General features: G+C 42.1%; 2 protein-coding genes across 4 annotated transcripts in view; both read right to left on the reverse strand.

The window, feature by feature from the left end:
- Positions 1-7,400, reverse strand: part of XXYLT1 (xyloside xylosyltransferase 1) — a 33,308-nt gene extending 25,908 nt beyond the window's left edge. Inside the window, exons 1-2 of one of the 2 annotated variants that reach the window (XM_062499337.1) lie at positions 7,005-7,400; positions 1,372-1,519 (exon numbers count right to left, since the gene is read on the reverse strand). In XM_062499337.1, coding sequence (XP_062355321.1) covers positions 1,372-1,519; positions 7,005-7,400 — 544 coding nt within the window. Of the gene's footprint in view, positions 1-1,371; positions 1,520-1,866; positions 1,986-7,004 lie in introns of those variants that run through there. The other variant, XM_062499338.1, reaches the window with a different exon arrangement.
- Positions 7,401-7,511: 111 nt separating this feature from the next.
- ACAP2 (ArfGAP with coiled-coil, ankyrin repeat and PH domains 2) overlaps positions 7,512-27,378 on the reverse strand; it is a 64,207-nt gene continuing 44,340 nt past the window's right edge. For both annotated transcript variants that reach the window (XM_062498929.1, XM_062498927.1), the window contains 13 exons: positions 25,791-25,842; positions 24,332-24,432; positions 23,038-23,143; positions 22,400-22,608; positions 22,115-22,184; positions 20,787-20,881; positions 19,307-19,491; positions 18,390-18,482; positions 16,903-17,090; positions 16,460-16,569; positions 15,979-16,089; positions 15,667-15,728; positions 7,512-11,734 (listed from right to left, as the gene is read on the reverse strand). In XM_062498929.1, the coding sequence (XP_062354913.1) occupies positions 11,631-11,734; positions 15,667-15,728; positions 15,979-16,089; positions 16,460-16,569; positions 16,903-17,090; positions 18,390-18,482; positions 19,307-19,491; positions 20,787-20,881; positions 22,115-22,184; positions 22,400-22,608; positions 23,038-23,143; positions 24,332-24,432; positions 25,791-25,842 (1,486 nt within the window). In that variant the 3' untranslated portion in view covers positions 7,512-11,630. The remainder of the gene's footprint in view (positions 11,735-15,666; positions 15,729-15,978; positions 16,090-16,459; positions 16,570-16,902; positions 17,091-18,389; positions 18,483-19,306; positions 19,492-20,786; positions 20,882-22,114; positions 22,185-22,399; positions 22,609-23,037; positions 23,144-24,331; positions 24,433-25,790; positions 25,843-27,378) is intronic.

A 27,378-nucleotide genomic window follows, 5' to 3' on the forward strand; every position in this document is an offset into this window, starting at 1 on the left:
TACACAGTAAAGACAGAGTAGGGAATCAGGAGGAGTGAATTAGCCAGCATTAATACCATCATTTGTATGCAGTGTACTTCAACGCTGTTCACAGTGCAGACAGTACAAGACACTCACAGAATTACCCAAGTCTGAGGGAGAGCCAAGTCGAGCACATTTGCTGGAGCCCACAGAGTAATGATCAGTGAGCTTGGATGCGACCCTCAGGGCCACCACTGCCCCACTGTTTAATGAGGTAGTGTGGGAAGGCCATGCCAGGAGGACACGGGCAAGTCCTAAAGGACAGAGGAAACCTCACAGTAGAAAGCTCCTGAGTAGAGCCAAACTGGGACAGGACTCAGCAGGGGCACAGGGGAGGTATGTCTGCTCACATCTCAGCAAGAGTGCACCTGAGACCCGTGGTAGGAAGTCTGCAGGAAGCATTAGAGCTGGGCAGAGGCTCCAGATGCCAAGGAAGCTGCTGGTGCCAGCAGTGCTAGCCCTAGGAACATGTTCCCTGTGGGAAAAGGCCAACATTGCATGACATCCACAAACAACTTTGAGAGGCTGGTCACCTCCTCCTGGGGCAGGTGTATGGCCAGGCAGGGTTCCAGGGCTCCTTGCCACCACTGCCATGGCCAGGGAGGATGTGACCAGCCCAGGAAGGGATGCTGCCATCACTGGTGTGTCAGGCCAGTGAAGCAGCTGACAGACAGAGCCCAGGGACCCGCACTGGGAATGGACAAGTAGGGCTGCAGGAGCTCCAGAGAAGGGGTTTGGAACCCAAGGATACAAAACCCTACTTGTACGGCCAAAGACTAGACAGCACACTGGTTCCACAAGAGGCAACAGCACACAGCTAGGGGAGGAAAACTTCATCAGCTGAGCCAATCCCCTTCTGCCACCTGCCTTGTTTTCCTGCAGAGTTCTTGTTGTTTCTGCACCTGGTAACAGCAGAGGCACAATAAGGAAACTTAAGTGATCAGTGGTTGCTAATCAGCAAAGCTTTCCAAAAGCTCCCTAAAGCCAAGACTACTCTGCTGATACTCAAGAGTGCACAGCTACACCACAGACACACAGTACCTCTTTCTGCTGGCACCCCGAAGGGAAGGGGGCTGTAAACACACACAGAACAGGCCTGCTTGCTCCTGTCATCTCCCAGCATAAAGGCAGGGCCAGCTGCCACGTGACAAGGAGAACCTCCTGCCACTCATGCCAGCAAGACCTATGTGGTGTTGGACTTATGAGTGCATTGGTCTGCAGGAGGGAGCAGACGCCTAGGAGTCCATCCCAAAAGTTTATTAACTTTGTATTCCAAATAGCACCAGATAACATCTCTGTGCAGAAGAGAAAGAGAGCCTGTGTTGTTGCTGGAGCACAGCAGAGACCTACCTTTGGGCATGATGCGATGCATTGCAACCGACAGGAAGAAGATGGAGTCACTGTAGTAGGTCCCCGATCCAGCGCTGAAGTGTTTCTGCATGGCCTCAACGATGGGAAACAGCTTTTCTGTCAGCTCATTCACATCATGGACTATTACCTGGCAGAGACACCAGAAACACCACTCAGCTGCTGCTTCTGGGGAAAGGCCCAGCTCCAGCAGCCTTTGCCTTGATGCGAGAACTAGTCAAGTGCAGGGAAAGGAGAAGGACTTATACAGCCACTTTGTAACTCTAAGGTGGGCAGGGACTTGAATCCCCTCACACAACCAAATGTGTTCCATGTTTTGGGCTATTTCTCTAGTCTGTTCCCACTGCCTTGTGCAAGCATATATGTTGTCTCCCATATGGAGTCCATCAGAAGAGGCAACAGTTTGCTCCAGGCTCTGGTATGCTGCCATTTAGAGCCAAGCCAGAGCACGTCACTTAGCCAGAGCACGTCACTTACCCAGGACCAAGGCTTGTTCCCTGTTACAGAGGCAGGCTGTGACAGGGCAGCAGCAGGGACGCAGCCCGGATTTCCTGCTCCTCAGCCCGGCATTGAGGCAAGCTCTGCAGCACGTCCTGGTGGGGCTGCGGGGGGAAAGGGAGGATAGGCCGCAGCATGCTGATGAAAATCCAAACATCAGGAGCTACAGCAGAACCAAGCAACTTCTGTAGATGGATCTCAGCCTGCCTGTGCTGGAGTTTTGCCGGAGCTCAGCCAGCACTGCTCTGCATCCCTCAGCCCTGTGGGAGCTCATGCACCAGCATGGGCCCTGGCATGCCTGTGCCAGCTGTGGCTATGTCCCAGAAACAGAAGCAACCCCAAATACACCTTGCCAGCTACTGAAATTTTATAAGTTTACAATTTATTTTGGTCAAAGTCCAATGAACAAGAACTTTCATGCAGCTCGTTATACACACAGAAGCATACAGGTCACTGAATCACACAAAGATAATGAAAGGGATTTTCGGGATAATTAAGAGAGATGAGGGATATGACCCTGGTGCAGATAAAGGGGAGTGCAGGAACTTGAGTGTGGAGACTTGAGGTCGTGCTGCCTTCTTCAGGTCAGAGAAAGCAGGAAAAGCCCTGCTGGAACTAAAGTCCAGCAAGGACATGACATTGCAGCAGTACTTGAATTTGGGATAGGGGAGCCTATTGCCCTTGTTTGAGAGACACCAAGACACTTGCACAAGCTGGCCCCGCCTTCAGCAGGGAACACAAACCACGATCTTTTGTAGTGGCTTTCAAACTAAACTATTTCAATGGTTCCACAGTTTCACTTTTTTCCCTACTAAAACTTCATCAACAAGGGGCCCTGCACTATATGCTTAAAACATGCAGGATAGAGCACTTGCTTTTTAATTTTTTTTTTATTAAAATAAAACTTAAACTAAGACAAAGGCTTTGCAGAAGGTGGTTCTGGAGCCTGTGCTGGTGCAGTGACCAACCTCTCTACAGGGTGCACAAGGGGCTGCACTCATGCTCAGCAAGGCTGGTGCAGATATCGAGGCAGTGAGCAGTCTAGAGCTTCTTCCACAAAAAGAAAGAACGCATTGCTCAGACCTATGCGCTCTCATGGCAGAGTGGAGGTCGCTGGATGCAGGGTTGTGCTTGTGGCACCTACAGTATACTGAACACAGTGAGGTGATGAGCCTGTCCTAGCACTGGCCAGGATGGTTGAGCCCACAGCAGGGCACTGCTGGAGGACAGGCTGAGGCCCTACGGCCCTGTCCTGGGGAGGGCAACCCAAACATCCACGCTTGGTCCCTGGCCCTTGCCAACAGCCGGGTGCCGTAAGAGCCCGTGCGCAGGCTCCGGGGCCAGCACATCCCTCGGCGGGGCGGCCCCGCTGCTGCTGTCCTGGCTGCTGGGCTCGGAGCCAAGGCCTGCAGCAGAACAGCAGGAAAAACACAGAACAACGCGTACCAGAAAAGTGCATTGGGAGAGCTCAGCAGCAGCCACACCTGGCGTTGGATAGCACAGTATAGTCCCCAAGACACTGCAGAGGATGAAACTCTGTTACCATTAGGCAGTACCTCACTCCGGCCCTGCTGAGCTGCACGGTCGGTTGTGCCATCACAGTGACAGCAGGCACGCGGAGCAGGACAGCAACCAACCCAGGTGACCGACCAAACAAGCAAACCACTGATCTCCAGGTGCAAAGGCACTGGCAGCCTGTTCGTGAAACAGCACCATCAGCACAGGGATGCACGATGCTCTCTTCCCACCCCAGCTTGGCAGCAGCAGTTTTGGGATCTGGCTGGACTGGAGAAGCATGGAAAGGAAATACAGCACCTGTAATCACCCTTCCACATCCAGCAAAGGCAGCCTGAGGTGTGTACAGTATGTAGGAAAGAGAGAAAAATGTCAAACCTCTGAAATGAGCACACTGCCAAAGCACCAGTGGATAAAAGTTATAGGAAAAATACTCCTGAAACTCCAGACACAGCATCATCTGCATTTCCACTCTTGCCAAAGAAAACAGGAAAACTTATCTTTTGCCCACCCTTTTGTACTTCTGCAAAACAAACTCCTGAGCAGCTGAATTTTGCTCTTGCAGCCACAGCCAAGGTAGCTTCTCCCCTTCTCATTGCTGACTTTAGCACAGCCTGTTAATCTGCTGCTAATTTTGTACTTCATTATTTATTTGTGTAACAGCTCTTAGTAAATCCCTGTAGTTAAATCCCACCACGTTCGCTGAGGACATTAAGAAAAGTTCTAGGGGTTTCCTGTTCAAGCACACTTTTATAAACGCACGTCCCACATTGATAAAAAACCCTTTATACTGATTCACTAGGAAAAAAACAACCGGCATTTCTCTTCTCTTTAACTTTCCCTCCTTCCCACGTCGACCATCCTCACGGGTCTCCGTAAGCATAGCACGATGGCAGCCCAGTTACATCCACCCCAGCAGCATCCTTCGTAGGGCTCATCTGAGCAGGAGACCAGCATAAGCAGAAAGCCGAACGCGTAGTTCGTGTTATTATGGCAGAGAAATGGAATCAATAAGGACAGGAATCGCACAAGGAGTCGCAGCACACTGGAGTGGCAGGAAACGGGGCGAGCCGGTGCTCTCGTAAGCACAGTGTCAGCCGAGGCCGGCCCAGGCTTGCTGTCGGGCACTTCCCGCTGGCCGGGGGTCGGGAGAGGCTACAGAGCCACCGGTGTGCGGCACACGCTGTCTGCGACCGCTGTCACAAAGCCCGGTAGGAGCCCCCGAACCCGCACGGGCAGGACGCCGTGGGCTGGGCCCTCCCGCCGCCTCCGGCCGCACACGCGGAGCACGAGCGCCCTCTGCCGCCGCCGCCCGGCTGCGCTCCCGGCTGCACATCTGGGCCACATCTGCACAGCCAGCGCCTGCGGTGACGCCACGCAGCAACTGCCCACGCCCGGACAGCCCTGCCCGGCCGGGACGGTCCAGTGCCTAAACTGCTCCCACACACTCAATGCCCGCACCTCACAGCCCTAGCCCCCTCACTCTCTGCACAGTCCCCGAGCTGCAGCCGGCTGCTTCAGTCTCCAGGAGACTTTGAAAGGTACTGAATCTGCCCAGGGAGAGAGAAAAGCTGCGTACAACCTGCCCAAAAGGTTATGATCCGCATCTCATTCTGGGCTTCACTCTAACAAATGAGCCAACTGATCCCAGCTTTGCTAGGATGGGAGGGCAAGGCCAGCTCCAAAAGCAGGGCCTGAATCACTTCCGTATGAAGAGAAAGTAAAGCTCAGGGGGTTTTATCAGTCCTGCCTCAGTGGCGCCAGCTGCCCCCTGAGCACTTTATCTAGCCTTATATCTGGGTCTGTGCTAGGAAAACAGCATAAGAACTAGGAGAGTGTTCTGCACACATCAAGAGGAGCAGGAAACGAGATGTCTCGGGATAGAGATAGGTGACTGCTGGAGCTATCTGAGCATCAGGATCAATCATCTTCAACTTTTTAGCAGGAGCACCATTAGTCCAAGCTAAGCATAAGTTTCCCACTGGTAAAGAAGAGGAATGGGGTAGGCTACAACAAGAATAAAGAGGTGCTGTCCCTGCTGGTGTTGCAGAAACTGGCACAGGATTAGGACAAGACTGCATGTTTGAGAGCAGAACAGCCTCTGCTCTGTACCTAAAAGCAGAGAAATGGACTGGTCCAAAACATACTGGCAACTATAGGCTAGCTAGTGAAACCAGGGTATGTCAGGCTCTGCCAGGAAAGGGAGAAGCAGCTGTCCCACTGAGCAGATCTCAGTGAGATCCCACCTGAAGCCTCCAGATCATGCTGCTTGCTTACAGCCAGGAGATCAGTTCTGGTGCCAGACATACTCACCAAACCAGAAGTCAGGTTTCACTGTGACTCCACAGGCACCTACAGAAAGGGTCCCATCCACAACAGAAAAATCACTTCACACCCTCAACTCCAAGCCCACGTTGCTCTGGAGAAGTGAGGCTGGCAAGGGTGCCTGCAGAGAACTTTGTTTCCCAGAGGGGCAAGTAGCAGTAAGGCAGCCATCCACACAAAGGGGTGACTGCAAGGGATGCGAACATCATGGTGGCCTGGGGGGGTCCTCCCACAGAGGACATAATACCACAAACCTGGGCTGGGCCGTTGTACCACATCAGCACTGCACCATCATGGGGCAGTCAGTCCATCCTGCTGCAGAGTGCCAGAATCCTCCTGAGGGAGCTGTGCACACCCTCTAGACAGCCAAGCATGGCTGCATGGTGTGGGTGTCCCATCACAGGTACATGACCTGACTGAGGGCCAGCACTAAGAAAAGACTTGTTTAACAAAAACGAGTGGTAGAATTATTTACCAGGAAAGAAAAATGTAAGGTTACACTTCCAATTACATCTTGGCAGAGATCAGCTACTATGACATACAGGACTTATGAGCAATAGAAGTTACAGAAGGACTAGAGGACACTTCCAAGCAATGCTCTGCAGCAGCACCTCAGTACAGGAGAGTCAGGTTACATGAATCTCTGAACTTGAAACCACTCCAGTTTTCAGACACCCATTAAACACAACGGAGAGCCTGACTTTGCATAAACTAAACTGGCTGTGGATTTGGGAGGCAGAACCACTTCCCTGGCAATAGGAACACTTTCACGTGGGGATGCACTCCAGCCCCTGCAGGCTCTCCCTTCTGGCCCTCAAGAGCCACTAGCAGCAGGCCAACCTTCTCTTCTGATCGGGAAACCATGGAGATACAAACACACGTGGTCCTTGTGTCGAGATGCTGAAGCAGGACTAAGAGGGGCTCCCGGAGAGCAGCACTGCTTAGAGGAACTGCTCCTCTCCGCCACAGGTGGTGTGCCAGAGGTGTTCCCAGACCACGCTGCTGCCCAGTCCCAGCTGAGAATCACTGGGCTGCCCAGGACACCTCCCCTTAGCCAGCAGCGATGGGGACACAAAACAAGCCCCTCAAGACTCCCAAGACCGGGGAGCAGGGGGAGCTTCTCCAGCAGAGACTGGGAGCGAACGGCGCTGCTGAGAGCCGGCACACGGCCGTTAATGGAGGGAGTTCATTCCCGCTGAGCTGTTCGCAAAGCCCGGCGGGAAGATCACGCTCGCTCGCTCCCCGCGGGCCCGGCCCGCCCTCGGCCCCCCGCGCACCTGGTGGCGGAAGGCGGCGCCGCGCAGCAGGTCCCGCAGCAGCTCGAGGCCGATGTCGCGGCTGGCGCCCTCGGTGACGAGGTGGAGATGCAGCACATCGGCGGCGCCCAAGCGGCCGTGCCGCAGCAGCGAGCGCAGCGCCGCCTGCGCCTTGTCGCGGAGCGAGGGGTTGCGCTCCGCCTTGGTGAACATGAACAGGAGGTGCAGCCCACGGGGCCCCGGGCCGGCCGGGGCGGGCGGCGTGGCTCGGAGGCGGCGGGTGGCGCTGGAGAAGGTCTCGCCGCCGCCGCCCAGATAGTAGAAGGCGCAGACGGCCACGGCCGCGGCCGCCGCCAGGACCGCGGGCTGCGGGCAGCGCAGCCAGCCCCGGCGAGCCGAGCCCCGCAGCGCCGCCATGGCGGGGCGGCCCCGGCCCCGGGCACCGCCCCCGGCCCGCCTGCAGGGCGGGGCCGCGCCCGCGCCGCCCCTGCACAACGACACGCTACACAAACCACAGTCAAGTTTTAGATACAAAGTCTACAGCCGTACATAACGCGAAGGAGGGCGGGGTATACAGTCTGTACAGTTACAGCTTAAGGGTGGGGAAGGGTTTCTTTACATTTTACTGCTGGAATGCTTAAAAAACACCGAGTACAGAGGAACGCGCGGAGAAAAAACAAAGTTCATTATTTCGGAGAGTGTAATGTCTCTGCTTGAGCAAACGATGATTTCTTGGCGATTTCTGTCAAAACATGGAAAACTTAGGGTCCTAACAGAAAAGTGAGTAGATTTTTTTCCTCCTCTATCATCTCCTTCCATGGGAAGAGAAACAAGAAAATACTGTATGCAGAAAGATAAAGCAAGCATATGAAAGGGTATATACCAAAGTGGTACACTCATCCTTTTCCCCAGCAGTGCCTTTCCAGAGCTGTCCCTGTTTTAAAACTCTGCCTTTGTGTCAGCACGAGAGCAAGGCATGTTGGCTGTCAGACTGCAAAAGCCATAAACTCTAACTTGGGAAAAAGTGTCCATAATGAATGGGGCAGAGATTGTAGCCTGAAAAATTAATTCTCAAAATAGTTTCTGTATTGAAGAATCAAAATAATCAGCTCAGTCTTTTGAAACTGTAAAAATACCATGTCCTTTGTACTCACATATTATTATTTGCAGTTTCAAAGGATCGTTTCATAGTCACTTTGTTATTTGAGATTCTCAAGATGAAGCAGCAGAGGTAACATCCACAATTTAAAACAGATGGCTGCAGAGAAGCACCAAAGTCCTGGAAACATCAACCCCTCGGCTTGTTCTAGTTCTCACCTTTTTAGCTTAGTGCAACAAAGTTTATGCTCTATCCAGCAGATCTAGTAATTTGGACAACACATGTGTACTGATGTCATAATGCAAAACAGGAGAAACTTCCTTTTGTATAAGGATTTTCTGACAGCAGCTGGAAGGTCGGGTTGCATTTTCTAAAACTATTTCAGCTCATTATACAAACAGGTAAAATATAAAATGCCACAGAGTGAAGAATGCAGTATTAACACAGGCTCCTTTAGCACTCTAACATTAAAAGCCACGAGTGGTACAATCTAAAATCCCCAAAATCAGTGGAAAGACTGCCACTGATATCAGTGACTTCCTGGATCAGGTCCTAATGGGCAGAGAGGCTGAAGTCCTCAATGTACTAATGAGCACCTGGAACACACATCCATCTGATTGCAATGTGGGCTGTTTGTGAAAGCAAGGAAATACTACTACCATCTACCACCTTCACCCAAATTCATGTGAACAAATTCCAATATAGAAAATTACTAAATATCCACGTGAAAGATGGATTTAAAATGTGTTGGGAATCTTCTGCTTTGTCCCTCATTACTATATTTTATACCTATAGAGAAGCATGAACTGGAATTGAACCTTTCCATTGCCTGGTACAAAGCACAAGATGTTAACCAACAATGGAGCCTTACTGTCTACTATTCCACTTAGCTCCACCTTGTATTAGAAATGGAAGTTTCCTAATACTACTGACCAGAATATTAACATGAGTCAAAACTTGATATGGAATCCAGATCTTTAGAGCTGTGGTGATAATCACATTACTGAGAGCTGAATCCTGTGAGTCACAGAGGCCCTGGAACACAGAGCCTGCCAGAGCCTGGTGAGACTGAGCCATCAAACTTAATGGTGCATTCATTTCTGCTGATAAACAACATGTTACCATTGCACCTGACCTGAAAAAGGCTTTAACTGAGTGCAGTTTATACTGGACATCCTATCATACCTGAAAGGACAGGGGAACAAGGCAGAGGATCACAAGTGACACACCTACTCCCTAAGCCATTAAAACTCCAGCGCTCCTGACAAGTCACACCACCGGGCAACCAGGTGTGATTCATCCTTTAGCATAGACAGACTAATGCTGTTTCCCAGACAGATGAGAGTTAGGAATGCAGCACATGGACGTGTAGAGCTACAGGGTAGAAACTTTTTAGTCTAGAGAAGTCATCCTGCAAAATTTGTCACAGAGATGTTGTGGCCAGGGAAGAAATCACCAGTGGAGATTTGAAATAAGTCCCTCAGACCTTTTTTTCAGCAGCCTAGGACTGAGACAGCAATCATGCCACTAAGCTTCAGCCAGCTTTACATTCCAGCCAATCTCACTACACATTGCCTTCCAGTCAGGCTGGGAAAAACAAACATTTAGAAAAACCTATGTCTAAGGTGTATATTATACAGTCATATCTTACACTGTCCCATCTGGAAGCCAGTAACCTTACTTTCTCTAAGATCTACTAAAACACCCATCTGCTGGTAAATACTGCTGATTAGGAAGTATATTATCATTTCACAGGCAGCTATTTAAACACCAACTTAACTAAAAATTACTGCGTACAGGTGATACCCTTAAGTTTCTTATTATTCAGACTAAAGCACACTTCAAAAGGGCAGAATCTGCTTTTCCTACCATTATTAGACCACATACAAAGCAAGAACTGTCTTGTAAGATTTTTCTGCTTGGAAATAAAATCCAATGGACAATTCTACAACATACTAATTCTGCAGCAATAGTAATATGCAGATTTGATACATTATTACACATTTGATGCAAAATTATAAATATTTGAAATACCTTCTTAAAACTTAACATGCCAGAAAGTTTAACTTTACCATAGTTTACAGATTTCAGTTTGATTTATTCAAGTTTTGCTTATCTGTCCATGGAGAAAAGCCAATCCATTTCCTAAATACACTTAAACAGCAGGTTAACATAATGCCACAGCTACTAGGATTACTGAAAACTCACATTGATACTACATTACCTAAAAGCTCTGCTGAAGTTGTTTCCATAGGGCAGACAAATAGATGATAAAGAATTGCATCTGCTGGTTTGGGGTTTAGGAGAATTATTACCTAGGTATAAATGTCTCTAGATATATGCTTATATAACAAGTTACCATTTATACATGCACAAGGGCAGAGTGGTACTCGCTACTGAATAAAGCAAATTCTCTTGCTGCCCTCACAACACAGTTGGAGACTGTGCTCATTCATTACTTTACAAAAATGTGCACTGAAATTCTAGTTTTTCTTTCACTCACCTTAGGTTAGACAACACAAAAATACACATCATTGTAAATTACTTCCCCATAGAAAGGATTGATTGCCCTAAATTTAGAGTGGCTGCAAGACCTGAGACTTTTATACTGAGCTTAGGGCTAGTAATGAGAACAGCAAAAAGTAGAAATAACCTTTGTACAACTATTCTACACAAAATTCATTGGCTCAGTATTTACTTTTATGTCTCAAATTTCAAGTTTTTATATCAAAATACTACAAACAAACCCCACATCATGTCCAAAAGGATTAAGTTTATTTTTTACGAAAGGTTCCACATGCTCATTTAGAAGGATACTTGCTGCACTGAAAATTTAATTTAGGAGGAAAGAAAAGGAAAAAAAAAAAGAAAAAGGATAATGGACTGCTCTTAGGAATTTGGTCCCCAGGATATATCCCTTTGTGACTGACCTGCAGTCACCTGCACAAAGGCCAGCCTGGTGCTAGAGCTTCCACTGTGAAAGCTTGCAAAAGAGCAGGAGTTACCACATCTGTTATGAACAGCCTACCTCTAACCAGAGTTAGTGTAGGAACAAGAGAATCTGTTGATTTGCAGTCCCACAAATAGAAGGACAACTAAGTAAGTCACTACCCAATTTCCCTTCCCAACAGTCCCAGAAAATGCAACCCAGACCTTCTTGTCAGAGGCACATTCTTTATGGCAACAGGGGGACAGATGACAGTGGATGACACTGGGTAGCAAGGCTGCTGTGCCCATCCTGCAGTCAGAGCCTGCAGTGCTCCAGCCATGCTCTGCCACCCCCGAGGGAAAGCTGCAAACACTGGCAGTGTAACTGAGGCTGGTGTACACTGAGCTAGCAGGTACTCAGGGCTTTGAAACATCTTCAGCTGCTGAGGTATATGCACTGTAGAACATAAACCAACTCATACATTTCCCCAGCTACCATAATCTAAAGCTACATTGGAGTGGTAATTTTATCCAAACTATCTAACAATGTATACAATTCATTCTGTTAAAGTAAAAAAAGACTTGCACTATAAGTTTCAGGTTCTTTTCCTTCTTGATACTTAAGACTTCTGGGAATCTGAGTGCTGGAAGCGGTTTAACTTCTCTGGATTATTTGATGCCATTTGAGAAAAGTCACGAAAAATGTCCTGGTAAATTTCATCTCCTAGGTAGAAAAGAAAAGGAAAGAGTTTCAAACATTTGTAATAGTCAACATCACCCACCATTGCACAAATGCCCTACTCTGCTATCAATTACTGTGTAACACTTATTCATGAATGAAGACTGTTTCTAGATGGAGTGATGCTGATGTGAACCCTGAGGGACTGGTTACTTGCATGCATGTTCTGTAGAAGCAAATTAAACAAAGCCAAACTATACCTGAAATAGTACCTCACAGGCAGCCACACAGAGGAAAGTTCAGAGTTAGAAAGGAAAAGTTAAAGCACTTTAAAGCAACTTAAAAAGAAAAAAAATATTTATTAGCTGTTAAAGAATAAAATCCTTGTTTCTGCAAGGAACTGCTAATCAGGATTCTCTACAGAAAAACAGAATTATGGCATAAATAAAGATTTACTTGGAAACAGAGATCATAATTCTTACAGCCAAACAGAACTCTCCATGAAAGAAACAATCAGCAAGCAATAATACATATTTTTAAAAGCAATCTTAGGTAGATAAATTGTTGCCCATAAATTATTTTGGTCTATTACTTCAGCAAAAATAAAATTTCTACATTCATTTCACCTACAACTTTGATTATATTTTACAGTTTCATCTAAGAACAATGATACTTGCCCTATAATATTTTTTTCTTTTAAATCTTCACCCTCTATGCTTAAACCCAACCCTACTACTAGAACATATTCCAAAATGTGTTCCTCCCCCTCCCTGTCTACACAGGAAAACATTCAGGAGCAATTACTTCATGAGTCACTGCCAAGACATTCTTTTGCCACTTTAAAATGGACATTTTTTTTCATTCATTTTCACATTCTTTCATGTTGGAGCATTTTGGGCCTTGAGTTCAAGTTCTGTTTTAAAACACTAACCATACCCTTTTGTCTTCAAAAGGAATTAAATGCATCAAACATTGGGTTGGGTCAGGACCTATGCAGCCATCCAAATTTTAAAGTCTTCCCAACACAGATGGCCACACAGGAAACAAGATCCCATCATTACTGTTTCTTCCTGACAACTTGATTAATACCATGACAAAGAAATCAACCCAAAACCTCTCTCATCATCTATGTTGAATGTGAAGATTTTTTTTTTTCCCTAACATGACTGTGGAAGAAAAGAGTGTTTTTGTGCTTAAAAGTTTGCACTACTGGGAAAAGTTACATTGTTCTGTTTTTCAATTTTTTAATGCACATATCCAAAGTTAAAACTATTATTCCTTTGGAGATGAGATTGCATTCTTTAAAAAACGCTTTCACAAATAATAACCGACTTTACAGAAATATTTAGTAGGGCAGTAACACAATTCTTTCCAGACTTTAAAATATGAATACCTTCAATACTGCTCTACTAGGAAAAGTCAGTTCTAGAGAAATTTCCTTTTGGCTTTCAGATTTAATTTCAAGTATGGTGCTCCTGCCCATGGCAGGGGGGTTGGAACTAGATGATCTTTAAGGTCTCTTCCAACCCAAACCATTCAGGGATTCTGTGTTCTAGAGATGAGGGAGGCACAGGACAGGCTTTATTGTAACAGTTTGTGAGAACTGCTTGCTCTGGAAGACCAGCACAGAATGGAGCTGTAACATTCACCAAAAGAACAGCTATGAAGGGCAAAAGCAGAATTAGGTTTCTGTGATAAAAGCAATTATGCTTTTAATACAGAAGTGGGTTCCACTGGTGAATGAGAACTGCAGTTCAAGTTGCCACACTTGGTTCTTTCAAATTAACTTGAAAGAAAAAAAATCTATTTTTGCAAGATACATTGTGGCTCTGGCTTTGTTTCTATTACATAACAAAAATATTACATACAAAAATAGACTAAAATAAAGTGCCCCTTTAATTTGTATGTTGCATTAAAATGCTTAATACTGTAAACCTTATCATTATTTTTAAATTGTACTTTAAAATTGAATTCTGGAAGTTCCCTTTCCAAGCAATGTTTTCCCTAAAGTGCAGATTCTATGTACAAAAATACTGTAACACTGCTTTACCATTTAACACCAGAGTAACTCAAAAGGCACACATCATACATTCAAGAAAAGGTAGGAAGAAAAAGTAGCAATGCTAATATCAAAGAGTTAGCAATACATACTGTAGCACCAGGAGATGAGCACTCAAGTATTATACAGAAACAGTACTATGGTGCCTATGGCTTCTACCACCAGAAATAACCTTTTAAAGCTGGTTTCAGCCAGTTCCCATTCCAGGAATATTCTGGAAGACTAACTGTACCTTGCTAAGCAATATATTCATTCTCTCAGTAGCTCAAACCAGCCATATGTACTTAAATGATAACTTTTGATGCCATTAGCTACATGAACAATTGTTTATCAGCTGTACTGCTAGAGCTGAGACGTAGTTAGCTGGCTTCACTCTGGTGACAGCAAACTCATACAATGATATTTACCCTCACGTAGCTACCAGCAAATACACAATTGCCTTGAAAAATCCTTATTTTCTTCTAGAATCATGATTTTGGAACACTGGAGTTCTAAAGTAAGGGCAGTGCAGATAATTTAACATGTATATGCAGTGAAAAAGACCTGCATCCCTTAAAACCACAGAAAGGTGTGACATCTCATGACAGCAGACACATTTTGTGCTTACACTACCACAACCCTTCTGTAGCAGACACAAACATTCCTAAAACTCAAATATTGACTCCAACTTTTAAAAGAGACTTCAACAAGTAACAGAGTGAAGGGGGCAGAGCTATACTGTCCAAACAGTAAGCTCCCCTAGCTGGGATTTTGTGCTACAGCTTGTGGCATTAATTTCAGAAGTTATTCTAATGAAAGCCTCCCCCTGATTTCGGGCAAGCTCTGCCTGTTGTGGCAAATCTACTCTTCACTCTCAATCTCACCTTACCAGGTGTAAAGCATATGAATCAGATTGCATCAACTGCAGTCTCTAGATTCTACTGCTCCAATCTGGTAACATCCCCCCTGCCCAACCCTCATCAATCAGTGGAAAATACACAAGGCCTTTATAGGAGTGAACTGAGAGTACTCAGCACTCAACCCGAAAAATAAGGTTCACCTTTCACTTCTGCCAGGAATAGCAGGGTGTTTTTAGCTGTCTAACTTCACAATCAAGTGTGCTTTCATTATTGGTATTTGCATGCTATTAAATTACCTTCCTATGGAAGCAAATACCACATCAGAACATGGTGTAAATTAGGGCTGAGTGCCTGAGAATAAAGTTGCACATATGCATTAAATATAATTTGTTACTTTCTTGCTGGAGTCGGCTCAAATATCTGCCAGCTTATGTTTTTTTACCAAACGGAGAGAAACTATGCATACAAAAAATACATACTTAAGAATGACTCTTTTGTTTCTTATTAGTATTTTAACAAATAAAAATATTTAAAAATGAAATTTAAGGAAATAATACTGTCCGATTTCTGTCTGGAGTCAGTTTGCAAATCTGATGTACACTTTTTACATTGGTGTGCAAGCATTTTTTTCTTAAAAAAAGAAAAAGCAGACCATTCCACAGGAAGGAGAATGGTGTCCTGGAATAAGATGAACTCTTCAACTGTCTCTGAGCAAGCTGAGTCAGAAAGCTGCTACTAAATAATGTCAGGTAAATCCTAACATTACACAAATGTCAATGGAACAGCAATAGGAGAAAACTGTGGACAACTACCAGCAAAATAGGGTGGTCATGGCTGTACTAACACACTGCTATAATGATGCTCTTTAAACAGTCTCCTTTAGGGTTCCCTAAGTACTCTGATAAAGTCACATCACTGAATTTCAATGAAGCTTTAGAATGTGTTGGTTTATAAAAAACATTATTGTATGAAGCAATCTTAAATTTCCCTCAGATACTAAGAATCTAATTGTAAACTGATAAATTCCTGTATACACTTCTTATACTGCATTTCAGTGTGGTTATTAGTAGAGTATTGACCTGGCTGCCCATAGAGTCCTTCTGATTCACGCATTTCTTCATTCATCCTTGCCAAACGCAACCTGCCATTCAGAAAACAAAAGGAACAGTGTCATCTTTCAAGCACAAAAAATGCAAGACCTACAATGCAAGAGCTACAATGCTCCCCTGAATCTCACATCAAAGAGGTCATCTATGATTAGAGTATTTTGATATTTCTTTTGTTCCCCCCTGTTTTTATGTAAAGGAATTTTGACATTTCTTGTATTTTTAGCTTGAAACAGAATAGCCAAATCTAAGTTACTTAGTCAGAAAACAGAATGTACAACTTACAGTGTTACAATATCTGCATTTGCAGCTTCCACTGCTATACTCAATGGATCTTTTCCATCTTCATCAGTGGCATGCTGGTTTGCTCCACGTTTTAGGAATAAGCACACTTGCCTGTTTAAAAAAAAAAAAAGAAGAATATTTTTTACAATAAAGGAAAATGCTAATAAAGTCAAGCTAGATACAACGTATTTAGCTTAAAACACCAAAAGTCTCATATCAAAATAGTGCAGTTCATCAAGAATGTATTGACAGAGTAGTAAGCAAACCAGTTATTTAATCCACATTAGAAAACACGTGTGTTTTGCTAGTGGATGAGACTGCTAAATCAAAATTATTTCCTCTCTCACAACCAGAGCTTAAGCAAAACTTGTATCACCCGAACTAATATTAAAATATCAAAATATCTGGGGCAATGAAGAAGCTTCACATGAACAACCACAGTAAAGGATGGCCATGTACAAATTGTGGGGCAGTGAGTTACCCAGTGTGTCCTAGAACTGTGGCATGGTGCAGGGGCCCCCTTCCTTTCATGTCTCGGATGTTCACGTTGGCTCCATTCTGCAGCAAAAATTCACAAGTAACCAACGAACCCTACGGAATCAAAACAAAGAAACAACTCAGCACCACATCTCTAGAATCAAACCAACCCTCTTCTGCCTTCACACCACTGAGCCACCCGACAAAGGAAACAAAAGGAAGTTGCTTCCATATCAACTCTAAACACTACTAGGACATAGAATTCCTAACAAAGCATTAACAGTAAAAAATATTTCAGAAACAACTCTGAAAGAACACTGTAAAGACAACTTCAGCATCGTATTATCATTCATTAGGAAAATAAGCATCTCAAAAGGAACAGTGACACAGAAATATCATTATTTCCCTTGCTCTCCTCCCCCATCACCAGTGCTCTATACCACATACCCCTCGCACTGCCTGAATGAGTGGTGTTGCTTTGTTTTCTTCCACATTGACCCAGTTTACTTCAGCTCCGTGAGCCAATGCTTCTGCCATGTGGGGAAGATTTTTCTCAAAGGCAGCTCGATACAACTGCAATCCTGGACTAGGCTGCTTGGAGTCACAGAACACCGGAGACTCTTGCTTGTCTCCTTCTAAAATGAAAAAAAAAAAAAAAAGCTTACCTAAGGCTTGCTTTTACAAGGTAACTCTTGGAATGCTAATCAAAACATCATTTATCTGGCAATAGGTAGCTCAGCTTTTGCAGAATGCTATGTACTGTTGTCCAATTCTGCCAGGGGAATTAACAAATGCCTTTAGCTCCAGCATTCAGACATGGTCTCCTCACAGAACTGATACTACACAGAAAACATTCTCTCCACATTACTGGCACATGTGTATATACTTCAATCTACATATTCCATGTAATTTCTAAGGAATTGTTTAAGGTTTGGAGCATGTTTTACTGTAAACTGCAAGATACAAATAAAACACATTTGCTGAAGAGATGTAGTCATACAAATATATCTTTATCTGCAACACCTGAGTATGAAGCTAATGCTGTTCTGACCTAATTTTTATGAATAGATACCACTGTCATTTACCAATTACTTGCTGTGGCTATAATCTTTTAGACTACAGAATAATCTTTCTCTTCATCTCAATAACGGTTATATGGAGCGAAGTTTGGGAGATAAAGATGTTACATAAAAGCTTTTGTGATTTACAGCATCATAAATAGTTCAACAACATAATCATAAAAGATCTAAGCCACATGCTGCCTGCCTGCAATAACACCTGTGAACTACTGGATTTAAAACATATCTTAAAACAGTGCTTGAATGTAGAAGAATAAGTCTGCTTTATAAACAAATGGTTTGGAAATTTTGAGAAGCCATACTCAACATATCTGTCAGAACAGCATGCTAAAATAAGCAAATAATTTCATTCATCAACTTATAAAACTTCTGAATTGAGGAAATTATGTTTAAAGACTTGGTCAATTCCACATAAATAAGAAATAGAAAAATTAAGCAAAAATGCATAAACAATACATAAAAGCCTATTATCTTGAACTCCAGAGGAATTCTTTCTCTGCCAATTTATTGATTTATAAAAGGATCATACATTTCTGTGGAGACGTGTATTTCTCAAAATGCAGCATTTCTCTATCTGCAAAAAAAAAATCAGTGTTTTGGCATCAATCTCATCTGACTGGAAAAAAATATAGTTCTTTGACTCCATTTAGAAGGATTAAATGTAATTTTTGGTAGCAAGCCCATAGGAAAGATCACTCAGGCAAATTCTACCCTTGCTAAAGTAATTTCAACCAGTATAGCAGCCATGAATTGTATCACCGAGCATTAATCTTTTTTACAAAAAAAGGAAAAAAAAAATGCTGCCAAGTGATTAAATTTTTAAATTTTCACTTTAAAGTGCAAAGCCTAACACACCTGGTTCATACAAACTGTTGGCTGATATAGTAGAGGCAAGGTGTTCTCTGCTGTCATCAGCACTTGGCTGGATCCCACTGTCACTGCTGCGGACTGTTTGGGAGAGAAACTGCAATTACTATGCAGAGCTGAAGCTACCTGCTCCTCACAGATACCATGATAATAAAGCAAGCTCTTATACTTGGTCCTGAACACAATTTTTTGAAAATGGCTTGTTCTTGTTCAGTATTGTTAATGCAGCCATAGAAAAATGTGACGTCACATTTTGTAATAATAACATTTACAATTATAATAATAACAATAAATGTCAAAGATAACTAGAAATGAAAAAAAAAATCAGGATAAGTAAAAAAGCTTAAATTATTTCATGAAAATACTAAGCAATGCTGCAGCCTGGAGACAAGAGATTGAAGCAGGGAGATGGCCAAAACACACAATGGATCACTAGTGCAAATACTGAACACGCTACAGCTGTAGTACTTACTACTACGGAGTTTTGAAGAGGTATCAAAGTAGGAGAAGAGTGAATCAAGTTCATCAGGACAGAACAGAGACTCCCGCCTCGCCTCGTCGCTACTTACAGCAACCGCTGGGACATGCAGGTTAGCAAAGCACAAAGCAGGCAGTAAGGAAGGGACAGGGCAGGAAAGAAAGTTATTGGAAAAATCAAGAAGGATGAAAATACGGAGGAAAGAAGGTTGTTAATATGATTCTGAATTATAAGCATCCCCATTCCAAATCCTTTCCCATGTAAGTCTCTGAGGAAGTCTTTTTGTCCCCTACACTCTACACTAGCCTACAACCCACTAAAAACAGATTCCAAATCCTCTGCACCAGGCAGAAGTCAATTAATATAAAAATATGTTACCTTAAAAAAAAGACGGATAATACAGCTAAGGAGAGAAGTGTGTAAATACCTTTTGGGGATGCTGCACCTTGCTCCCCTGCCAAAAGAGATTTTTCAGGGCCACTGTGCCTTTTCTCTTCCTGACTTGGAAGCAAAACTTTTGTTCCAGGCTCAAGCAGAGGTACTGATGCAGCTTGCTTCTCTACAAACTTTCTTTCCACATATTTTGCTCTGATGTATGCCTCCTTCTCCTGCCTGTCATACAGAAAATCCCTGGAGTTAGTAAGCTAATATTTTAGTATTTTCATGTATTAAAATAATGTCTATTTTGTACTAAAGTCAGTACCAAAATTGTAGCTTGGCATTGCACATAAGACACACTTGTAGCACATTTTCAGAAAGACACAAAGCACACTGTCACGTTCTGGATTCTTGATTAAATTTTGCATAAGGCTCAAAAGAAAGTAATTATGTTAAGTTCACAAACATGTATTTACTTTCAGACAGACACTCTGGAAAGTGGTATGTGAAAGAAATAAGCATTAGTTACTCTATGTAACCAGTATTAAACCTTTATAGATATTTACATTGTTAATAACCTAGTAATAAACATATATTTAGTTTCTTATGTAAATATTAATTGCAACATTTGTTATGGGAACATTAAGATTACACAAGAAAACAATAACAAGCCCTAGGTAGGCACAGCCATCAGTTCTACATGAATGAAGTATTTTTCCTTGTGACCTGAGGTTATTAGCTTAAGACACAGCAGCAATTGTGCCAAACTGATAGAAGGGGCTGTAATTAACTATTGCATTGAAACTGCTGAAAAGCAGTTACCACTAGAAGGAATATCTGTCAAATCTCCTCCTTTGTTTATTTAATCATCATTGTCTCCAAATCACCAACACTTAAAAAAAAAGTTTTCTACACTATAAAACTGCTGGGCATGAAGCAGCACGGAACTGGAAAGGTAGTAAAAAAGCAAGTTTTAAGAGACCTATGCACACAAAACAGCAGCACAAACATTGGCAATCTACCTTCAAACACAGATTAGCATCAGAGAAACAGAAGACAGCAGTACAATGATTTGAAGACTTCTGTAAAGCAGCAGAGCTCATTTACAAAATAGGTTGGAAGATGAGAACATTCTGAGGGTCAGGGAACAGAAGTCAAATGGAAGAAGAAAGTCACTGTAAGCAAAAGGACCAGCCACAGGCTCCTTCCAGGAGCACTCACACCGAGTATAGCTGGCTGAGCTGGTACCCAGCAGAGAGGAAACAAAACCAACATGTCCACATGATGCTCTAGAGCTGTCATCAAAAGGAGGGAGTGAGATCACAAAAGGAACAAACAAGAGAAGCAGAAATGGACCAACAGAAGGAATACCCAATAAAGACAGAGAGTGAGAAAAGGGAGAGAGCAACACATACTGGTGATAGAGGGAAATGAGTACACTAAAGGAGTGCAACACAGTTAAGTGGCAGCATATTTTACAGGTGGAGGCTGAAGGAAGCAACAGGCAGGCACTGCTGGTAAAATACTACCTTTGACTTCCAGATTGTGGCTTCTTTACTCCCACTTTTTCCAACTTCGCTTCATATATTCTATTTATAACATCATTTCCCAATTCACACATAAGCTATAAAGCAAAATAAATAAATTCAAACATAGTTGCAAAAAGCTTTATCTACCTATTCAGTTGTTTTTAACCTCACTCAGCCTGTATTTATAACTTAGTGCTTTCACTGGTAAAGTACATTTACAGAAATAAGCATGGGTTTATATGACAATAATGAAACAATCAGTGAATAGAAAGACCAAATTCTGAGTAAGATAAAAAAAATATAGTCACTTTTAAAGTGCTTGAAAAAACAACGAGCAGAATGACCTGCAGGCCTCATTAACAAATGTGCTTTCCCACCAGTTTGCCAGGAGTTTTTCTTACACCATCAGCAAGAGGTGATTCAATCAACTGTCTTCCACCTTACCCAACAGATATTTTTGCTAAACCATAATCTGATACAACTATAGAAAAGAACAAAGACAAAAGCCTACTTACAGGAGAATTTACTGACTGCAATAAACAAGCTTCTTGTTTCTAATACAAGGTAGAATACTTAGTTCTGGTATTTATGTGAATAGTGCAAGAGGTACAACTTTTTTATTTTTTTGAGTGGGCATGAGGGGTTGGTTGGTTGTTTTCTCAGCATGAACACATTGATAAAAATTATTTAACCACAAAGCACATTTTCTTTTGTTTGTTCAGAATAGAGAAGCAATTGCTAAGTGCCAGAACATCACAGCTAGAAGCAAATGCTTTGCATAAGTTATCCAGTTGCACACATGCATCCATGCATGAATTCATATGTCAGGAATTCAGTGTCACATGATTTTTATAACCATGGTTCAAGCTAGAAATTTGGCACACAAATAGCACACAAGAGCAGTTGCATGAGTATTCTCTGATAAGCCAGAAGCATCTCACTGTTAAGAGCTGACATTCAAATTTTGGAGTATGATCATGCTTTAGGCTGATATATCACTTCCAAAATTTTCAGCCCACTGAAAGATATTGGTTTGTAAACAGTTTTGCCCTTTTATGTGTTGAAAGTATCAGATGAAACTTGCTACTCAGTGTGCACTTGGGAACCTGAAGGTGTTGTAAGTTGTTCTGAATTACAAGTTTGTAGCACAAATTACTATGGAGTATAAGAAAGTGTGAACTAAAACACGCAACTATAAACATTTTCTGCTCAAAACTGCAAGACATACACTGGGTACAAATGTGTTTCCTGCATGGAGCTTTCTGCTGCATAGGCTTTAGAACAACAATCAAAGTACCAAATAGAAACCTGTTTCAAAAATATTATACCTTTAGGAGTTCAGGTTCCCATGAATCCAACGTTAAAGACCTTACTTTTGAGAAGTGGACTCCCAAGCTCCTAAACAACATGGAAAAACACATTAACATGTAACTACATGTTATATCTTACCTCAGACAGATTTACTATTAATATATGCAAATAAAGCAGTTACCTTAATTCTATTTACCAAGAAGGGTCTCTAATTTTCTTTCAATATACCTTTGAAGGCAAACACCACCCTTCCTAATTAAGCCAATGCACAAATCAAATGCAGTTGTGAGGAGTTCCCCAACCTGTGTATCCCAGAGCACTCGATGCACAGTGTGATTCCCAGGTTGATACTGGCCCAGCGAGGATCTGCCAAACCACAGTCACAGCAGGCAGCATTACCAGGAATACACTGCACTCGCTGCAGGGCACTCTCTCCTTTCAACAACTTCTCTTTTGTCTCACTCCCAGATTCTAGGCTCCCAGTAGAAGGGGATGATTTCTTTTCCTGTTTCTAAAAGAGAAAAGACACAAACAAACCAATTAAGAGACACATGCTAAAATAAAGAAATTCAAGTCCTACAGATACTGCCTGTGCACTAAAATTCAAGCAAAGTCTCTTCTGGCAAGGCCAAGGAAAGCCACAGAACTAAAAAAAAAGTTTCAGTTTTTAGAAGATTTATAAAAGTGAATGTAAGATTGTCCTATGACTTTTAATCACACTACGGAAATATCTCAAAAAAAATTGTCTGTATTAATATTAACATGATGAAGTGAAAGACAGATTAGATATAACTCACAGCCTTCCAAATTTCATTGCATTTCCACTGGAAGACAAACAATGGATTGTTTTTTTCCTTTCCTCTCATTAAAAGAGGTTTTATATATTTAAAATTTCCAGGATCTACAGTGGGGTTGTTGTTTGGTGGATGGTTAAACTCACCTCAGATTCATCCCCTTTCTCTCTGTATGCTGTGGCAATACTGGTCTGAACAGCCTTAATCCACGCCTGGCGCAGCTTTTCTGAGTCAGCCTGAAGCATGCAGCTCCTGTGACAGATCATAAAGGACTCAGAGACAGTGGCCAAGCAGCTGACATCCAACAACACATTGCTCAGGGGTCTCTTTTTATGGAGAAAGTTTCTTGCTGTCACAAATGTATTGTTTAGTAGGCATCATCTAATAAACACAGTTATTTTAAGATAACAAAGCAGCTGAGCCTTTGTGAGCTGCAAACCCCTTATTTCAAAATTATTTGCAGGTAGTGCTGATAGATACAGAAATTACTCTTCCAAAAACACCGACAATGGCTTAGCTTCCTATTCTTTTTCTTATTCCAATTTTTTTTTTTTATATCCTCAAATGTAATTTACCCCCATGACACAAGACACAGGTACCAGTCCTTGAAAACACACTTTCATTCATTGAGATTGAGAGAGAGTAATTTTAAAGCTCTCTGACAAAGAATGAGCTACTTCTCACCAACAGTAAGAGAAACAGGTCATGAAATATAAAACAGCTCCAACACTTATGGGTTGATAAAGCAAAGGCAAGCAAGAGCAAAATGCATGTTATAGTGAAACACAAGTGGGGATGCAAACATCAGGACAGACAGCAATCCACTCAGAGGAGAAATGTAAGGAGGAGTGGAGAGTGTAGATAACCTCCAAACCTAGAGGCAAGTTGACCTCTTATCAAAAACTTAAATATGGTTACATCTCAAAATCAATAATGAGGAATCCATGTCTTGCCCTTGCTGTGGCAGGATGCCAATATTCCCTAAGTACAGCCAATGCACTGGTGGAGTTGAAAAATAATTTTATTTGGTAGTTTCACTTAGTGCATTCTGAAGTATAACTTAACATCACTAACAGCTTATTTATGTGCTTCTCTCCCATTGCACCAACCAGGAATGGGGAGAAACTGAGACCTATTTTCTACATTACTAAGCAGCTGAGAGTATCAGCTACTACTAAGTCACAGCAGAGCTCTGCACCACAAGCCATTTATGCAAAAAGCACAAGAATGCATGTTTATTTTAATGCCAAAACTAAACTAAATACCAGGGACACTTCTCACAGCATCACTTTCTCTCGGCCAAAATTTCACAGAACAGAATTTTTCAGATAGTTTTCCTGTTTTGATCTATCCCAAGAGAAATGTCAATCTTACATTTTAAAGCAACTACATGCAATGTTTTTTATTTTTAAATGAACATACTCCATCACTTCTCCTTACTTTGTTGGAGAAACCACCTCAAAACAGAAACGTCTTTCTATGTCTTCACAGTGCTTAACTGTGCAGAGCCGCAAGTCTTCAACAACTACTGTGGGATTATCCTAAGAGACAAAAGTTAACAAAAAGTCACAGAGAAAAAATAATACAGTTGACAGTAAGATAATAATTCAATCCTGAATTATTAATAATTGAATTGTATTTGCCTGGTTACACAATTTTTTTCCTCCAAAAGTAAAATTTGAACTCAGCGGATTTGGAGATACTTAGTGGGATATATTTAGATAAATTTAAGTTATATTCAATAAAAATTTAATTTTCCAAACTTTGAAGAATTTCTTTGTACCTACAATCCAATCTACTGAATAATCAACACCTTAAATTTAAACAACAGTATTTAAATTACAAAGATATTCTAAGAAATGCAATTAACTCACAACTAAATCAGAAAAGTTATACCTAAATCAGCAGTATTTTAAGTGCCAAATAAAAAAACCCCAGAAGATGAATGCAGTGGTTTTGAAAATTTGATTCAATTCATAATAATTCTATTTTGAGCTATCAGCATTTAAAAGGTGCAGTTAAAAAAAAGCACAAGAATTCACAAATGCAAAATGCCCAACAAATATGCTCACAACAAACTCAACTGTGTGTTACCTTTCCAACCACAGAAATGAAGCCCCTTGATCTGACAGCATCAGATAACAAGGAACAGCCTCTGATCCCTGTCTGTCTGCAGTGAAGAGGAATCAATTGCCATAAGCTCTTTCCTCTCTTTTCCCCCTCCACTGTCTCCATACAGTCTCTATATTTCTACAACCTGAAGAACAGCTACAGCTCCTTAGTGCAACAGCAGATTCTAGAACAGCAAACAAAGGAGCAGGGGCCCAAAACCTGACTGAAAAGGCTTCTATGGATTGGGGCAGAGCTGACTTGCTGCTTTAACATAAAACCACTGTACTTCCCACCAGCAACAAGGCAGATACTGACTGCTGAACCACTGTGCATTTTCAATACTAAATACATGCATATAGCTGCCCTGACTGCTTGTAACAGAAGTTTTGTGCTTTTTTTCCCCCAGCTGCTGCATTGGGTGTGTGAACCAGTAAGTAACTAGAGGGAGCAAGTCGTGAAAGAGTTAAATACAACTGCTCAGAGAACTGCATGGAATATTTGACTGCCAGCAAGTGAGCAGAAGCCTTCTGGGACCAACAACTTTTAAAGCTCTAACTAGGTTACAAAACCCACAGCAAATAAAGTACGTGCTTACAATCACTGCACAGGAATCTCAGAATGTCAGTGTTGCTATCAGTCTCATTTTACGAAGAGAGAAAAACTAATTTAGAAAAAAGCAGTAGGTTGTTGAAGATCACACGGGATGCCACATCAGCAGTTTCCCCAATCAATCAGGAAAATCATCACCCAAACCCCAGACTTGCCCAAGGGAGTTTTCAATTCCTACCTTAAATTTCTTCTGGTACACAAGTTGGTTATTTTGTATTGAGAACCAGCGCCTATTCAAATGAAGAGACATCCAGAGAATACGTAACTGATTTTACAGTGCTTATTTGACTGAGATGTGCTAACATACAGTCTACAAAGAGACTGCATAAAAGAATTCATAAAAGTAATGCTGCAGTCAGTTTTGGCAAATATTTAATGAGAAAAATGAAAAAAGGGAAAGCAGAGACAAAACAGAAAAGAAAGCAAGATCCAAATAATTTGAGTCCTGAACAAACACACTCATGTTACCACATTAGTTAAGCTATCACACAAAACATTTTCATTTCAAAGAACTTTTCCTTCTGTATTTTAGCAGCAAGTTACAATTTTAAGTAGTTGTTTGATAACACAAATTCAGATAGTTTGAATAACAAAAATACTTAAACCCATGTAAACTAATCCTGAAATATTTTTGGGAGTAGAACTAACTTAGTAAAGCACTAAAAAGACTTTGGTGTCGGTATCCCATGCAGGTTTAATATCTAGCTACACTGGGCATGTCTTAAAATTTTTGATCCTGAAATAAAATCACTGCATTTAAAAACTAAAAAAACAACCAACCAAACAAACAAAACAAACAAAAAAACAAATCAAATGAAAACCTTTTCAGTAGGATCCTAACTTAAGCCCCAGCTTTCAAGAAAAGTATCAAATAAAAGATTCAGTGAAGGTATCCTGTAAAATCCAAAAGATAATATAATGCTTAAAAATGTCTCTGAACTGTATCCTTCCTAGTCAAACTCACTGTTCACACAGCGAGTATCTCAGAGAATGGAAAAATCACTCACATTTTGGAAAAAATTTCTTCAGATCTCTAAGAATGGTGTTTTATCAGACCACCGAATGAAAAAGAAAAACAACAATAGACATAACCATGCCCCTCTAGCTCTGCTGGGATGGCCAAAATAAAAGCTAACCAATTACCAGAGATTCATTTTCACTAACAAAAATGAAGGGAATATAAAAAACAATCCAGTGAAGTTTACACCGTGTTTTGTTCAGGCTTATAATGCAAACTTGTGTTTACCACAGCATCCTTCCTCAATTATCTCCAATACCCCACTTTTACCACACATCACTTTTTCCTGCACTGCCGGTTAGTTTGAATGGTAATAGTACACAAAATACTGTGTTGCAACAGATCTTGTTACTGTCTACAGGCTGTTGAGCTTCAAGCTACAGTTTACTACAATTAGTAACAAGAGGGCCCCATGTATTTACTCAACCATCACAAGCAATTCACGGAAAGAAGTGCACAGAGACGGTTAAGAAAAATTAATAATACAAAAAAATGTTAGATCCAAAACAGAAAATCTAGTGTTTGTTAGAAAGGTTAGTGTTTCATAGACAGATGAGATTCTACCTTTTAACAATCTTTTCAAATGTTGTGCAGATATATTTAATTTAGAAAGCAACAGGATCTCCTGTCATCCTTGACTTTTTCAATTAATTAACAGCAGTAGTTTTAGTCACTACTATTGAAAAGGTATCATCTTTACTATCTATTTAAAGATGCAGTAAGTATGCCCCAAATATAAGGCAGGTTA

The sequence above is a fragment of the Cinclus cinclus genome, chromosome 10 (genome assembly GCF_963662255.1).
Source record: "Cinclus cinclus chromosome 10, bCinCin1.1, whole genome shotgun sequence".
NCBI classification, from domain to species: domain Eukaryota; kingdom Metazoa; phylum Chordata; class Aves; order Passeriformes; family Cinclidae; genus Cinclus; species Cinclus cinclus.